The 16,751-nt window shown below is 46.1% G+C and overlaps 3 protein-coding genes across 5 annotated transcripts; 1 reads left to right on the top strand and 2 right to left on the bottom strand.

Annotated features, from left to right (window-relative positions):
- Positions 1–366: 366 nt before the first annotated feature.
- cxcl8a (chemokine (C-X-C motif) ligand 8a) lies at positions 367–1,872 on the bottom strand. The gene is made up of 4 exons (XM_062478018.1): positions 1,649–1,872; positions 1,306–1,438; positions 1,059–1,145; positions 367–910 (listed from the first exon to the last, which is right to left on the bottom strand). Exons 1-4 carry the CDS (start codon positions 1,698–1,700, stop codon positions 898–900), a joined length of 285 nt encoding a protein of 94 aa, XP_062334002.1. The 5' UTR covers positions 1,701–1,872; the 3' UTR covers positions 367–897.
- A 4,055-nt stretch (positions 1,873–5,927) lies between these two features.
- On the bottom strand, positions 5,928–8,560 carry LOC134034066 (thioredoxin-like). The gene is made up of 5 exons (XM_062478394.1): positions 8,398–8,560; positions 6,905–7,009; positions 6,742–6,801; positions 6,575–6,640; positions 5,928–6,471 (listed from the first exon to the last, which is right to left on the bottom strand). Exons 1-5 carry the CDS (start codon positions 8,419–8,421, stop codon positions 6,409–6,411), a joined length of 318 nt encoding a protein of 105 aa, XP_062334378.1. The 5' UTR covers positions 8,422–8,560; the 3' UTR covers positions 5,928–6,408.
- Positions 8,561–10,103: 1,543 nt separating this feature from the next.
- fbxo10 (F-box protein 10) lies at positions 10,104–16,683 on the top strand. Of its 3 annotated transcripts, none has more exons than XM_062478014.1 (11): positions 10,104–10,472; positions 11,141–11,739; positions 11,960–12,808; positions 12,902–13,051; positions 13,678–13,814; positions 13,988–14,058; positions 14,231–14,383; positions 14,488–14,817; positions 14,943–15,253; positions 15,343–15,530; positions 15,778–16,683. In XM_062478014.1, the coding sequence occupies exons 2-11, from the start codon at positions 11,155–11,157 to the stop codon at positions 15,968–15,970; spliced, it is 2,967 nt and encodes a 988-aa protein (XP_062333998.1). In that variant the 5' UTR covers positions 10,104–10,472; positions 11,141–11,154; the 3' UTR covers positions 15,971–16,683. The 3 variants fall into 3 exon arrangements, with proteins under 3 accessions (XP_062333998.1, XP_062333997.1, XP_062333996.1); XM_062478013.1 differs by having other exon boundaries at positions 11,080–11,739; XM_062478012.1 differs by having other exon boundaries at positions 10,938–11,739.
- The last annotated feature ends 68 nt before the right edge of the window (positions 16,684–16,751 follow it).

Here is a 16,751-nt window from a genome sequence, read left to right as displayed (position 1 = left end):
AGCGCAGCATTTTGTGTGCATTTCCATATCTATCGCGAGTGGCCCAGTGAGACTGTGCGTTTCTCTGCGGCCTTCAAACACTGCACCGCCCCCTAGCTGTGCTCTTGGATCCGCCCCTCCGCGCGCATCTGACCTAAGGATGGCTCTACTAATATTTGAATAGCACAAATAATGACAATGATAAGCCTCCTAATATTCATTGTCATCATAATCTTAAAATGTAATCAAATCAATGTGTATACAATTCATCCTCTTCTCCCGTAAAGCAGATGGATGGAGTTAGGAGTGGCAACAAGCAATAATGTAATAATAATGTTACAATTTGGCAAACGCTTTGGGTCTCAAAACAAAAACATAACACAAGACTTTTAAATAAATACATTTTAATGTTTCATATAAAAGGTTTTCCTAGGTCTATGCAGAAAAGTACAATACATATTTCAGTGTTAAGTTATGTCACAGTGCTCAAAACAAAAACATATAATTAACATAGGACAACTGAGGAGATTCATACGTATTATTATGTAACTAGTAAAATAAATAACAATAACAAAGCACACACAATGAATATTAAATAAATTACATAACATCTAAAGAACATGTGTGAACAATACCTGAGTGCAGGGGCGTCGTTCGACCCTTTTTACTGGGGCACGTGCCCCAGTATAAATCTGCTGTGCCCCAGTAAAACTAAAGTTTTAGTTTTAATAATTTACTTTATTAGTCAGTGCATTCATTTAGATTGATAATCCCAGCCCCTGCCTGAGTGAGATAACTGGTTGATGTTTGGAAAACTTGAATAGTGTATATTTCTATCATTTGTAAACCATGATAAGAAAATAAAAATATGTATCTAAAAATTATAACACTTTAGTGGTGGTCCGCCTCCTCTTCTCTTTAACGGTTCTTACTATCGAGAAAAGACACAAATATTTCATTAGAAACTTGTAAAAGTGACAATTTTTTCATAATGCGATGACAAAATGAATGAACATGATCTAGTCATTCCCTTTCAGCTGTTGTTTTCTCCTATAGGTCTGTGAGTCTGGTCTACCTACTTGGCCAGGATCTTGGCGATGACCTTCTTTACCCAGGGTGCTTTAGTGTCCAGGCACACCTCCTGGCCTGTCTGCTTCAGAGTGGCTCTGCGGGATCAGAACACTCAGTCAGAACCATTCAGCGTGTGTGTGGTGAGAAAGGGAGACAGGCGAGACAGAAAGAAAGAGGAAAGGAGAGAGAGAGAGAGAGAGAGAGAGAGAGAGAGAGAGAGAGAGAGAGAGAGAGAGAGAGAGAGAGAGGACTCACATGATCTCAGTGTCACTGCAGTGGGAGCTTGCAGGAATGAGCTGAATCTTCTGTATGTGTCGACCAATTGGCTTGCTCTCTGTCTGGATGCAGTGGCAGCGAAGGTCAGCCCCCAGTCCTCCCAGGCTCATCCCTGTCAGGGGTCAAAGGTCATATGATCAGAGACATGGTCAGAGACAGGCAGCAAGGGGGAAAATAAACTATTGCAGGTAAACGATGGGCAGACAGACAGTCAGACAGACAGAAAGACAAACAGACAAACAGACAAACAAACAAACAAACAGACAGACAAACAGACAAACAGACAAACAGACAAACAGACAGACTGACTGACTGATCTCACCTGCAGTGATGGCCAGAAGAGTGATGAACACGATGACAGAGTTGATCTTCATATTTTTCTAAAGTTCAAAAGTTCACACTTAACAAGTTAAGATGTCCTGGTAGAAGTATTCTGGTAAAACTTTGTTTAGCTGGTCCCTTTTGCAGTTAGAACTACTGAGATTGTAATGTTGTTGTCTTTTGTGTTCTCTATGTATTTGTCTCAAGCTAGATGTTCTCTCTCTCTCTGTGAGTTTGAATATGCCACTGTGGAGGAAGGAGCTCTTTATAAAGACCCACCATGGGTGTTAGTCATTGTGCTGTGTTGCGCAATTTGGGTTTTCTCTGCATGGGAATTTACCGCCAAACCCCAAACAGAATGTATTTGATTAATAGCTGTGTCACATGGCTGTAACAAGTAATTACATTTAGTCATTTAAGCAGACGCTCTTATCCAGAGCGACTTACAGTAAGTACAGGGACATTCCCCCGAGGTAAGTAGGGTGAAGTGCCTTGCCCAAGGACACAACGTTATTTGGCACGGCCAGGAATCGAACTGGCCTTCAGATCACTAGCCTGATTTCCTAACCGCTCAGCCAGCTGACTCCCTTACACTGATGAATCTTCTTTTCCCAGTAATTGTATGTCAAAAACTTATGCTGAAAACATCATTCAATTGTATGCAGACTTAGTGAATATATTTTGTTGTGTCTGATTGGGTCATCCTGCACAATTGTCACCACACAGGATGCAGAATTTCAAGACGCACAGATTTACCAGAAGAAAGAAAGGTACAGATTTTGGAAAGCGGATGATGATCTCACTGGGGATCAGATATTATTACGCCATGCAAAATAAAAGCTTGGTAGTTTTATAATGAATAGTGTTAGTAGTGATAGTGTACAGTTTTATGAAGAATAGAGTGAGTATACACACACGTATACATACTGACAGTACACATACCCACACACCTACAGTACACACACATACACACAGTAGAGTACATATACTGTATAAGGAAATATTGTTTTCCAATAATGTCATGTTTACATTTCGGGAAAATTGTTCACGCTTCGTAATCAGAAAGGCGGTTTCCAAAAAAGCCCACCACTCTGTAAATATGTGTTAACTTTGGGCCCTCTTAGGAAGCAAACCAAATAGCAGCATGTTGCTGTTGTATAGTTTGGGTTTTTGCAGCTCGTTCCAAAAAGGCTAGGGCCCTCGGTTTACACTGAAAGCTTATTCATGGATAAACATCCTTTGAAATTCCTTTAGATTTTTCAGTTGTGTTTACTTGAGTTTGCCTGGAGTGGACACCAATGTAATGAGTCTGAGAAGTTCAGATCCAACCCATCTGGCATCAACTCTGATGTCTCTGAGTCTCAACTGTGAGTGACCTGGCGTTCTCACAATTCCGCTGAAAGTAAAGCCTGCTCAAACACATTTGCTTCCTGGACATACCAGTGAAACGTGTATGCTTTCTTCAGTGACGTTTGTATTTCTGTGGTGAAATCGACAGGAGGTTCACTTTTTTTGTGTGAAACCTTTCAGGTGTGTCAAATAAAGAGATTAGCTGTACAGGTATGTGTGAGTTAGCAGCCTGCCAGAGTCAGTGAGGCGTTTTCATGGGAAAGGTGTCTTGTTACCTGCAGCCTGTGTTGTGCTGCCAGGCAGGCTGGAAGGGGTGAAAAGCCTCTGCATGTCTCTCAATAGTTAACTGTCTCTTTTTTCCTCTCCCTCCCTTCACATGCCTTTTTGGGTCAACTTAACTTTAATATCAAGGTCAAATTAATGTAAAGGTAATGTAAAAAAGGTCATCATATATATCATGATATCATATATTGACCAGTGCAGGGATAACAGGGGATATACCAAAAAGGGGAAATGGATGTCATTAGTCATTTAAATGGTCTCATTGACCAAGCAGGTTTGATGGACATGTGACATCATGTGTTCGCATTGCGTTACCAACAGGAAGTACGTCTGTTAACATTCACTCCAGGATTTTCCCAACATTCACACATTGGATAACATGAGATAGTTCTTACAGGGGTAGGATATGCAATTACACAATGTGGTGGTTTACATAGGGATAAGATATGGGGTTAGGATATGATTATGACACCTGTCACCCACTACTGGGTGACAGTAGTGGGCGACTAATATACTTACTGAGTCACAAGTCTGCTTACCAAATACAGTAGTCCAAAAACTCTCTTTTGTCAATAAGGAAGAGAACATGTAGGAAATTGCATTGGAGGGTAGAGGACTTGACACTAGGTATGAATTATTTACATAGCTGGCTTTATATTTAATCTCAGATAGGCCATGGGTTCATGTGAGTGTTATCTGATGTTGAAATACCTGCTTCATAATGTCAGACCCAGACCCAGTCCTGCGGAGAACATGCCGTCAATGTACTATACCCAGGCAATATGGATATGGATGCATGGGAAAGTCAAAATAAGTATGTTTGGTCTTCCTTGCCTCGTAAAAAGGCCCTGGAAAAAGACTTTGCTTACAGCTAAAGAAAGACAGATTTGACAACTACTGGATAATATGGATTAGGGGTGGGCACTGGGCGGTATGGTATGAACGTGAATACGGGTGTGGCGTTATGCCATGATATGGATTTTGCCATATCATGGATATCACGGTATATTAATAAATGTATTAAGTAAAGTGTTTCTGTTTGGTATAAAATATAAGTCAAGTAATACAGCCTAGTGGGATATTTCAAATTTGTAGGCTATCTTTTACAACAACAAAAAAACATTTAAGCATAGAAGTTATACGCATTGTGCCAGCCAATGAAAGTCAACAAACAAGCAATCGCACTTCCAGAGGAAGCAAACATTCATTGGAGTAAACTGCTTTTGTTGGCAAGTGTAACGCCAGTGGGGTTGATTTGCCGGACGAAGAAGAATTGGTTTGGAAAAAAAAAAAAGGGGGAGCCTCTTCGGTCGTTTGGAAATGGTATTAAGTTTCCGACATTGACCAACAAACAGCTTACTCTGTAAATTGTCGTCGAATTGTGCTAGCCAAAGGGGGAAACACGAGCAATCTTTTTCACCACCTGAAAGCCATGCATGTGCGCGAATATGAACAGTCTACCAGAATGCTTTTAACAAATCCAATGCCAGGTTGGTTGGAATTGTGAAATGTTCATTGTAGGCCAACAGAATCGAGTATTCAGCCATGTAATAATTGTTTATAGCCAACTCACTACAAATATTTAACAGTTTTCTTGGGATCCCATAAACGTAGGCTGTTTAACGCTAAAGTCGCTCTTCCGTGGCAAAGCACTGCAAAAGTTGGAAAATTCAACTCATGCAACACATCGGAGTTACCCAATCCAAATCCGTCCGAGTGCGGTAGATTAGCCGCTGCGGTGCGGATTGCATTGTCATGACATTTTAAGAATAACTAATATATCGTGATATATACCGTTACCGTCAGCGCTTAGGAATTACCGTGATAAACATTTAGACCATACCGCCCAGCCCTATGGACCCACTATAACTCCTATTCAAGCGGATGTATTTATTATGGAAAAATGTTGATGCATGCAGAAATGAAGGGACTGACATCTCGCTCACCCTCGTTTATAGTTTTGAGGATGGAGAACAAGTGTGTATAGAGGAGAACATGATTGTACTCCTATGCACAAAGCGAAGTCCATACAGAAAGGTTTTGTTGAGTTTGGTGTTAAATACAACTTGAATAGCCTGCACAGACCCCAGACCAATTATTGCCATTATTACCAGCAAGTTAGAATTGAACCTACTGAAAATAAAGGGAACTGCACTATCTATAATTCCAGAAATCCTTGTGACAAATCTTACTCACTGACTGCATCACAGACATTGTGCATCTTCTGAGTGAATAAATGCAACTGATATTAACTGCAACTTCCGACGCAGTCTCTTTATTGAATCAATACGGTCATTTACATGGCAAGTTTGGCTACAAGCTGTTTTATAACAGCGCCACAAGAGGGCAGTATGATTCTTTGAGAATCTACTGTTGCAAATAACAAGGCCTGCCATTTTTCTATGATACAAATGGCTTTCCACTGACAGAAGTTACTGTAACCAAGTTACCCTTCAAAAAACAGATTTATTTTTTCAGTTTATTTTTCTATTTGTCATGGTATTTATTTTGATTAACCATTCATGATATTATAAGTGAACACAAGTAAATGCCTCTCATATTCAGTGCTGATCTCAAGTTTGAGTAGTCTATTGTAAAAAAAAACAGACAAACATGTAACATCAAACATGACAGGAATATAAAGAGACTGAAAAAACAAAAACGGTTTATTGTTATAATACATTTCTGATCAATCCCTAGACAAAACACAAGCTAGGGGGGTTGAGATGTGGAGGGAAAGTGATGGAGAGCGTATAGTGGTCCATCAGTACAGTAGTGATCCTATCCCTTTGACAAGACAACAGAGGGGGGTGGATATGGGTAACACAGTTGGTATACAGCTTAACACTCATGCAATAATGATCACATCCTCTAGACAACACAGGAGCAGGTGGAGTAAGGGGAGAGGATGATGGGGAAGAGAACAGCGTGATGATGGAGGAGGGAGATGGAGAGGGTCACGATGGAGGAGGGGGAAGACAAGTTGAAGGCATACAGGTTGTCCATTTATCCCATAGTGATCAGTTCCCTACAGGTGGCTACAATTTGGGGGAAGGAGGAGGAAGATGGGAAGACAAAGGAAGGCAACATGGGCATCCTGTCTGGAAGACCCTCTCTGGAGCACCGTGCTCACTTCATGTTGTTCACCAGCTCTTCTAACTTGGTCTGGTTGGACCCAGAAAACTCCTCCACCTGGGAGGCGGAGGAAGGCAGAAAAAGGACCAGACTTTTATTCTGAAACAGAAAAGTAGTCAAGAACAGATGTGCACCCTTCAGTTGGTCCACTTGGACTCACCTTCTTCTTGTTCTTATAGAAGTGGAATGTTGGCATGCATTTGATGTCACAGAAGGCGGCTACGTCCTGAGAAGAGGGGAAACACGCACACGCTGGTTACAACCCAGGACTGTCCTCTGTGTGTGTGTGTGTGTGTGTGTGTGTGTGTGTGTGGTTTGGTTCCTCGCCTGTGCGTCATCCACGTCAACCTTTAGAAAGACCACGGTAGTGTGCTCTTCAGACAGTTTCTGAGGAGGAGGCATAAGTACAAATGGTTACACGTGGAACAAAACAGAGTGCACATCAAAAGGTAGAGAAGAGGAAGGGGAGAGTATTATCATGGCTCCCTACCTTGAAGAAGGGGGCGATGGTTTGACATGGCCCACACCATGTAGCTGTGAAATCCACCACCACCAGCTTGTCTCCAGCCTCCTCAAGGGCTTTGTCAAAGTGATCCTGACACACACACACACACAATCCATGAATTGTACATTAGGAGCTTGTCAAAAGTTCTATGGCGAAAATTGTAGCTGGGTGTGGATGGTGCTGCATTGAGGAGGTGGCGTGACAGTGAACAACATTGCCATAATGTGATCAGAAATCTTGGGAACGAGGTTACATGCATTGGTGGACAAAAAAAACGACCCACACGTACTGTTGAATGTCGTGCATCCTCGCATTACAGTTGATCAGTGATTAAAGCATGGAGATTGAGGTGCCAAATTACCAGGGATCTCGCGTTACCGGCACTACACAATAGTGGGCTATGCACTGAAGCAGCGCAAGAGACTGGCGTAACTGGAATCGTAAAGTATTTTTCTGTCTTGACAAGTAAACTGAGCCGTTTAAATCCTTTGCACATGACTCAGCGCCAATCACACAATGAAAATACCAGCCGGATGCTTGACCAGCCGGATGATAGGTTGGCAAGTGTGTCGGTTTATAGACTTGTTAACTAATTTAACTCATAGTTACACGCATTGAAGTGCCCAGACTAGATGATGTGTGAAAAAAAATAGGCACCATGTGACACTGTCAGCTGGATTCAACTCAGTTGATACCAAGGCGAGCTGAAAGAACGTGTAAAGACTCTAGCTCGTTTGGGGCAATGTAGCTAGTTCTCTTTGCAGTTTTCTTGTTGGGGTTTGCTCGAACTCGTAGCTAGTTATGTAGCTAAAGAAACTCGACAGGCTAGTGTATAGTGCTAAAAGTAGCGAGCAAAACCCAGGGCCCATGCACGTAGCACTATGCTAATTCATGACGGGAGGACCACGCTAACTAAGCTAGCAGCATTGATTCAGATGTAGTGTAACCGCTGTGTAACCAACATGTCTGTCAAGACAAGCTGACTTTTTACAGCCAGGGGGTACCTTGAATCATTGGCAGTAATCTATGCCAGATAACGTTGGTTGAATTTTAATTATAGATTTGTAGTGATCAAAATGTACTTTGTTTTTCAATGGAAATACCGCAATATGGCGAATTGAATCTACGTTTGCGAATCTCGGCACCACCAACACACCCTTCACATGGGAGAACAATTAGCCAAGGCCAGAAACCAAGAAACCAATACATTGTTCCAGTACAAAGTCAATAAATCTCAGCATGGTTGTTAACTTTTTGTTCGTAGGTGGATTTTTCACAAATGTACCTACATGCCTATATGTAGCTCATTAATGCTAACCCAGCTCGATAACCTCTATCGTTTTTATTGGCTACTTTAGTCGGTGCCCAACCCAATTGATTAAGTTTTGTACCGTTAGTTATCCATTTATAACGGACCTAGACAAGTGCATTAGCTTTTCTACGAGATTTAACATTTGAGCTCAGTACACACTTCTTACCTTACTCTCGATTATGATGATCATTTTTACAAATTAGTGGAAAATTAAGGCCAAGCAGACAGACAATCCCGCGCGCGTGTTTCACCTCCCACCGTTTTGGTCTCAAATGGAACAGAAGTGCGGCGTGCGCAGGCTCAGTGCAGCCCAGGACAGACCGTCGTGCAGAGGATTATGTAAATGTATCGTATTCCTTACCATTTGCTATATGTGTGTGTGTGTTAGAGAGAGAGAGAGAGAGAGAGAGAGAGAGAGAGAGAGAGAGAGAGAGAGAGAGAGAGAGAGAGAGAGAGAGAGAGGGGGGGGGGGGTTCAATTACAGCCCAGCATTGTGATTTTATAGAACAGAGATAATTTGGGTATATAGGCATACTCTAAATCAGACACGTGTAAATCCGATGGAAAGACAATCATATCAACAATATCATTCAAGAATAGAGAATAGTCATTGATATACTCTCGTTCTGTGTAATATGAGGCAGATGCAGGAAAGCTGATGTATTTTAACCAAATACCCTATTGAAATGAGAGGGGACAACGTACCATTGATATGCTGCTCTATGCTTCATTCACACAGACTGATGTCACCAACCAACAAGCCATTCAGTCCATCGCCTGACCCCAGGCTCCTTCCAACTGTATAAATACTGTCCTGGGGATAGCTTGCTGTTGTGTTCATCTTATTACTATTAGAATCTAGTGAAAGGAGAACTGATCTCAGGTCTGTGTCAAAGTTTCTACCGTGTCCTCTTCCTCTCCTTCTGCTCCTGATAGGCCCATACGTCAATGGGTGAGGTTGCCATAGAGACGAAGCAGTCCAATGTTGAACCAAATTAGATTTTAATCAGAAGTGGGTAAGGTTTTCAAAGGCTTTTTATCATGAAAGGCTGTAAATGAGCAACCTGCACAACACAGAGACATCAATCATACCTCCTCTTCTGCACAAATCCTATACAAACCCATGCTTTCATGATGCATGGCAACTTATTCAAATAAATTCAGTAGTGTGTTCTCAATCTATGTAGATGACTGTGGACAAGGTAAAACACCTTAAAAATAAAATAAGTATTATTTTTCATCATATTTTATTTCCGTGCAATCGAGATGGGTAAAACCAGGGGACGTGTGTGAGACACCCGGAGATGAGAAGTCCAGGTGTCTATGTTAATGTGGCCACAGATCCCTGTCATCCACTGAAGCACTCACATCTGCCATGAATAAATAAATAAGAAACACTGTCTGCAGTCAGTAGAGAGGGTGGGGGTGGAGGGGTGGAGGGGTGGCTGGCAAGGAGGCTCGAGAGTAGCGGAGAAAAGACAGCTGAAAAAGAGATGAGACATAAGAGAAGGAACATTGGGATATGAAAGAAGGAGGCTGAAACAGATGTAGCCTAGGCCTGTGCAAGAACTATTTTTAAACCAGCTATTTCTGGCAGTTGCCTTGTGTTCTATTTAAAACACAGAATACATGGAACAGTGACTGTAGATTATTCTAGAGTGATGATGTGCCATCTCTGGCCCTTATAGCCATCCTCATTTCTAGACACTGATGTGACTCAACTACATCTACAGCTGTGTAGAAGCGCCAAACATCAAAATGTTGGATCAGAGGATGTAGTATGACGTTTCCTGCGCAAAGGTGCATTAACTGATCTCTTCGTGCCCTCTTGTGGTGAAAGGGTGGTATTAGCCTGCTATCTATTCACAACAAATGTCACTGTATGTCTAGATCTTTACAACAATGCTATCTTCCACTTGTGCACATTCTATATTTTGAAGGCATTTAACAGAATGTGCATAATGTGTGCTTTCACAACCAATATATAATACAACCAAAGTCTTTCTTTCTTCCTTCTTCTCTCGCCACCTCCGCCCAACCGGGGACGTCCCCGGTTTCCATGCCTTGCCGTAAAGTAAGAGCAAATGCCTGAACTCTCCACCGATGTCTCATCTTGGGCGATGAGGATTGTTATGATGTGGCGTTGAAGTCAGTATGGTTGGCACACCCGTAGATTTACCGGTCAGGTAAAACAGAAAACGGTGATGTGCGGGTTTTCGGCCAACCAACTGAGATAACACGGTAAGGAGTTCCTTATTCACCATCTGTTAGTTACGTATATTATATTTGTCTACGACAGAGCCTGCCTGTTAACTACATTGCCTCGCTCGTATGCCCGCATGTTACAGCTTTATAAAACGTATCCTTAATTGAGGAGTGTGTGTGTTTGTGTGCGTGTTTACTAGTCTCGAATGAGTTGGGACAACTGTGAGGCTTGTTACGAATGTAGCTGTTTAACGGCTGTGTGGTAAAGGTGCTTGTCCTGCTCTCGTGACGTTGACCAGTTTCATGCACAATCTTTATCACTTGTAGAAAGCCTTGCAAATTTGACGAACGCTCACATTTACACGAGGCCAAATAATTATTGCCAATGTATATTTCAGTATAGAGGTCCACTTAATAAATACATCTATTAGTATTGCTCAGTCATACTGGATCTAAACGATCAGTCTTAAAATATGCTTTTTGTTTGTGTTTGGGCAATAGTCCCCAGGTGGTCCTTTGCCCCTTTCCTCCACCCCTCTCATTCCTCCTGCTCCTCTACCCCTCCCCTCCCTCCCCATTTTCTGCCCTATCTACTTTTCCTCATCATACTCCACCCCTGTTCCATCTTTTTCCCCCTCCCCAGGTGTGTTGTCCCTCCCCCTCACATCCCCTCCCCTCCTCCCCACCCCTCTTCCCCTGGGCAGTCCTACCAGCTGTTATGGAGGTGGTCAGCCTGCCAGTGGAGCTGTGGAGGGTGATCCTGGCCTACCTGCCCCTACCGGAGCTGGGCCGCTGCTGCCTGGTGTGTCGGGCCTGGAGGGAACTCATCCTCTCCCTGGACAACACCCGCTGGAGGCAGCTGTGCCTGGGCTGCCCCGAGTGCCGGCACCCCAACTGGCCCAGCCGGCCCCAGCTGGAGCCCCCGTCGTGGAGGGAGGCCCTTCGGCAGCACGCCTTGGCCAGCCGCACCTGGACCCAGAACGGGCCGGAGCTTCAGCCCTCGGCCTGCCTGCATCTGTTCCGCCGGAGAAAGGACCGGCGGGTGTGGCACGTGGGGGCGGGGTGTGAGTTTGAGACGCTGCGGGGGGCACTGGGGGTGGTGGGGCCTTATGACCGGGTGGTGCTCCACCCTGGAGTGTACGAGGAGCAGGCTGAGCTGGTGCTCAGGGTGCCCGTGGAGGTGATGGGGCTCGGCAGGCTGGGGGAGGTGGCGCTGCTAGTGTGTGTGGAGCAGCAGTGCCCCACAGCCAGGCTGTGTAACCTGGTCTTCATGCCCGCCTGGTTCTCCACTGTTGTCTACAAGGTGAGGGGATGGAGATTGGAAGGAGATTTACTCTGTTCTTTTAACTTTCAGTTCTCACAAGGTTCCGTCCTTTCTCCCTCGCCCCCTCCCTTTTTCTCTCCCTACTCTCTCTCTCCCTCTTTCTACTTCTCTAATTCACTCACTCCCCCTCTCACTATCCTTCTTCCTCCGTCCCTCTCTCCCTCCCTCGCTCCCTTCCTCTGTCACTCCCTCCCCTCAGACATCGTCAGGTCATGTGCAGCTGGACAACTGTAACTTCGAGGGGGCCCAGCTGCAGATCCGCGGTCCGGGTACCTGCCAGGCTCGCTTCTGCTCCTTCTCACAGGGCAGTTCCGCTCACTTCCTGGGCGTTGCCCTCAGCCTACTGGAAAGCTGCGATTTTGCGGGAAGTGACACAGCCTCCGTGACGGTGGAAGGAGCACCAGTGTCGGAGAAAAATTGGGCCTGTAAGCACCTGGCAGTGCAGGCCCGGACTATTACATCCTGGGGCTCGCCCGGGAATGCTAGCCCAGGGGGAGGCCCTCAGTTTGGGAAGGACAGTGGCCTGCAGTCCCTAGGGGCAAACGTCAGCCTGAAGGACTGGAACAAACAAGACGGTGAGAGGAGGACGGGGATCCAGGGTGGGGAGGAAGGGCTGTGTCAGGACACTGTGATCGAGGACAGCTGGACAGAGAGCGAGCCCAGCGGCGAAGAGGAGGAGGTCGAGTCCCACACCACTCCTTCCCTAACCACAGGCAACATCATCAGCAAACCAACCGTTTACAAACTGGCCCATGACCACCATGGCCTCAGCCACCTCCTCAAGGCCAACCCCGACGGTTCCCTGCCCCCAACCTCGGACCCCAGCCCCCCCTCAGTGACACCTGACCTCCGCACTCTGACCCAAGAGCTCCAGAGGGATCCTGAGGCCCAGGCACTGGCATCAGCAGTCCAGGGCTGCGTCCTGAAGCGCTGCCTCTTCCGCGAGGGCAAGGGCGGAGTGCATGTGTGTAACCACGGCAATGCCCGTCTGGAGGGCAACGTGTTCCGGGGGCTGAACTACGCGGTGCGCTGCATCCAGAACGCCACGGTAACGGTCTCCATGGCTCTCCAGCATCAACTTCTAATTCCATCATCACCCAGCGACCTGACCTCCTTTTCTTCTCCCACTCCCCAACTCTAGGTAGTGATGCTGCGTAACGAGGTGAGCGGTTGCCGAGCGTCTGGCGTGTTCCTTCGTCTCTCTGCCCAGGGCCTCATCGCTGACAACAACATCCACTCCAATGGAGAGGCGGGGCTAGACATCCGCAAGGGAGCCAACCCCATTATCCTGGTAACACCACACACTCTCCCAGAGCACAGTTCTGCCAAACTTTTAAGCATCCACTTGCCCATGGTATATTGAACATCTCTGACTGCTCTAATTGTTACTATAGAATTCCCTGCGGAAACAGAGGCAGACAAGATGGAGGCAGAGAGAGATATGTTCATCATGTACTAGGATTTAAAAGCTGAATTGGACCATGTTTCCATATTGTACTTCACTAATGGTTTTCCGTATTCATCTGAAGTGAATTCGAAATGCAGTCCAAAGTGGCACATCGGGCAGAGTGTGTACCGCTTGGGCTAAGGCTTTAACGCAGGGCCCCGGGTTTGATTCTTGCCTGGGCCATTTCCTGCATGTCTCCCCCCCTGTAATTGAACCCCCCCCCCTCTCTCTCTCTCTCTCTCTCTCTCTCTCTCTCTCTCTCTCTCTCTCTCTCTCTCTCTCTCTCTCTCTCTCTCTCTCTCTCTCACTGTCTTTCCTGTCACTCTCCCATTGTTTCTGTAAAAAAAAACTGAAGCAGAAGAAGGCCAAAATAGGCAGTCCAAGTCAACTCTAGGCATGTTGTAGAAGCCTGGGAGCTGCTTGTCCTTCCTTTCTGCTTGCTATTCTGACTTTTCTCTCCCTCTGGACAGTGTAACAGAATACACAGTGGCATGCGTTCCGGCATTGTTGTCCTGGGCAACGGGAAGGGTTCTATCCGCAGCAACCAGATCTATAACAACAAGGAGGCGGGCGTGTACGTTCTTTTCAATGGCAACCCTGTGGTCAGGTAGGTGAGGCAACAGGAATATTCCGGAAACTGCAAAATGGAGAATCTAGACCTTTCTTCTTTTCTTTTTTTAAATGTTCTTTGACTGTGTTCTTTGTCACTCAACCTTCCTATCTCTCGCTGCCTCTCTATTTCTCTCTCGTTCTCACTCCCTCTGTCTCCCTCTTACCCAGTGGGAATCACATCTTCCAGGGCCAGGCTGCAGGAATAGCAGTGAATGAGAGTGGCAGGGGCATGATATTAGGTATGTACATGCAATGGAGCCAGTCAAAACAGACACCCACAGAGCAACAAAGAAACTCTTCTAGAAAGAAACATTTCAAAGCTACACATCTATTCGTGTTTCCTTTAATGCAATTCCTCCATCCATCGCTCCCTCCCATTCATCCGTCCCACCATCTCTCCCTCCCTGTTAGAGAACGTGATCCGGGAGAACCAGTGGGGGGGGGTGGACATTCGGAGAGGGGGAGACCCGGTGCTAAAGAACAACCACATCTGTCATGGCTACTCTGATGGGGTGGTGGTTGGAGAGCGGGGCCGCGGGCTCATAGAGGGCAACCACATCTACTGTGAGCTCACTTCCTTCTATGTCTGTGATGTCGTGGAGGTTTGTTGTTTATTTTCGGAGAACGTGGTTGACCCTGGGAGTGAGTCTCTCATCTGCTGTGTCTAGGTAACAAAGGATGTGGCGTGTGGGTCATGTCCTCCAGCCTCCCTCAGCTGCTGGGGAACTACATTACCCATAACCGCATGTACGGCCTGGCGGTGTTCTGCCGGAAAGACCCCGAGGGCGCAGGCCAGAGGGAGACATACCAGGACGGGGGTGGGGGGGAAGGAGGAGTAGGAGGGGGTGAAGGTGGAGGAGGAGGACAAGAGAACTTTAACGAGGAAGGAGAGCTGCTGGCGTGGGAGAGTGATTTGGACAGCGAGGACGAGCGCTTCTCTTCCCGCCGCTCCATCAGCGTAGCTCTGGTAGAGAGCAACTGCATGAGCCGCAACGGAGGTAAAGGCTCAGTATGGAACACGCGCTGTCTGGGCTCTGTCATTGTCGTGCGCCCTTACTTTATTGTCTGGTCATCTTCCTGTCTCCCTCCCTTTTCCCTCCTCCCTACTCTTTCTTCTTCCCAGCGGTCGGCCTCTATGTGAAGAGCAGCGAGCCGTTGAATGTCGTTGCAAACCTTGTCAACGGTAACCGTGGTGCCGGTGTTGCCTTGCTACAGAGCAGCCAGCTGACCCGGCTTGTTGCCAATTGTGTCCAAGGCAACAGCCGGGGCGGCATCACAGTAGACAGGGAGTGTAGGGTGGAGCTCCGTGGAAATGGTGTCTATGACAACGGCGGCCATGGTGTTAGTTTCCATGGTGATGGGCAAATTGTGGAGAACGACGTGGTGGGTAACCGTGGATACGGGATTCGGGTGATGGACTGTGCGGACGTGAAGGTGAACAGAGAGAACACACACACACACTTCAGGGTTGAGTTGAGTTTGTGGGGTTGAGTTGTCATGGTTGTGTGTGTGGTCTTCCTCAGGTGTTGCGTAACCGTGTTCAACCAGTTCAGGGGTGTGGCATCACTGTACAGGGGCTGGCCAAGGGCGTCGTCCATGACAACCTGCTGTACCAAGGTCATCCTGGTAACACAAAACCCCTGCTGCACTGCGATCCTGGCAGCGAGAGCTGTGTGCTGCCTAACAACAGTCTGCTGATGCATAGCAACAGGTAGCTATGCAACCTACTGTACCTACCTGTCCCCCCATTCACTCTCTAATTAGATGTCTGTCTCATTGTAAAATTGTAATCCTCAAAAAAACAGATTATTCTGTCCCATTGAAAGCGAGAAAGTCTGTCAGTCTAAATTGTATGTACTGTCTGCATGAAACGCTGTAGCTGTTGTAAAAAAAAGAAATGTAGCTGTTCTACATAATGCTAGCCTGTTGAAACGTCCCTTTTTTCTCCCGCCTGTTAGGACTTGTGGCTCCGCCCCTCCCTGGACCCTGGAGAACCCCCCCCCTCGACCTCTGGTCGATGCCCCCTCAGGCCCCCCCACCTCCTCCGCCCGACACCCCACCCACCTTGCCATCTCCATGACCACCAGGATCACTGCCTCTGTGGAGAGTGGTTGCCATAATAATGGCAGCGTCTTCTGCTCCATCCTGTGAGGGATCCCTCTCGTCCCATAGTGTCCGACCTGAGCAATCACTCCAGACTTGAGATGGTTATGTGGGATGTTACAACATGGCACCTTACAGACTTCTAGAATAGCCTGTGACTGTGCCCTAGAACACATCCTTGGCAAGCTAACAGACATGAAAAGAGATACCAAACCTTTTATCACCACTTTTCTATTAAACCAATGTCAACATTTAGTAATCAAACTGCCGTCAGGACAAAAAACACAAGCTATCTTTAGGATTATAGCACATTAATACATGGGCACTCCTTTATACTCAAATGCTGAAGCACAGGTCAAGCTTTTATCCATATTTAATCAGTTTAAACAATACATGAATTCACCATGGTATATAGGTGAAGAGATCATACGAAAGACATAGCTTAGTTGACTGGGGTGTTGAGTTTACCGGAACTAGTTTGAAAGTCAATTGGAGATCACATCCATCTGCTACGCTGTCGATGCAGTGCCTTGATGGACGGAGGAGTATGAGCAGTGACCAGTCTACCAAATCATGAACTGATTTCCCTGAATAATGTGTAATAGACCAGCCTAGTCTTACAACTCCGCTGAGCACAGTGACCAGGTTGGGTTACCAGGTGACATACCATGCTTCATCTAATCTGAAATGTGCAATATGTAATGTCTACAAATGTGCCTCTACAATTTGCTATACAATATAAATATGGATGTTTTCAGTCACTTGTCAAGAGTCCAGTTACTGCTAACCCCCAGCTTACAGCGCATGGCTTGAAATGATTCATCACGAG

Source organism: Osmerus eperlanus, chromosome 14, assembly GCF_963692335.1.
Source record: "Osmerus eperlanus chromosome 14, fOsmEpe2.1, whole genome shotgun sequence".
NCBI classification, from domain to species: Eukaryota; Metazoa; Chordata; class Actinopteri; order Osmeriformes; family Osmeridae; genus Osmerus; species Osmerus eperlanus.
The sequence above is the reverse complement of the archived record's forward strand: the minus strand, read 5'-3'. Positions and strand labels throughout refer to the sequence as shown.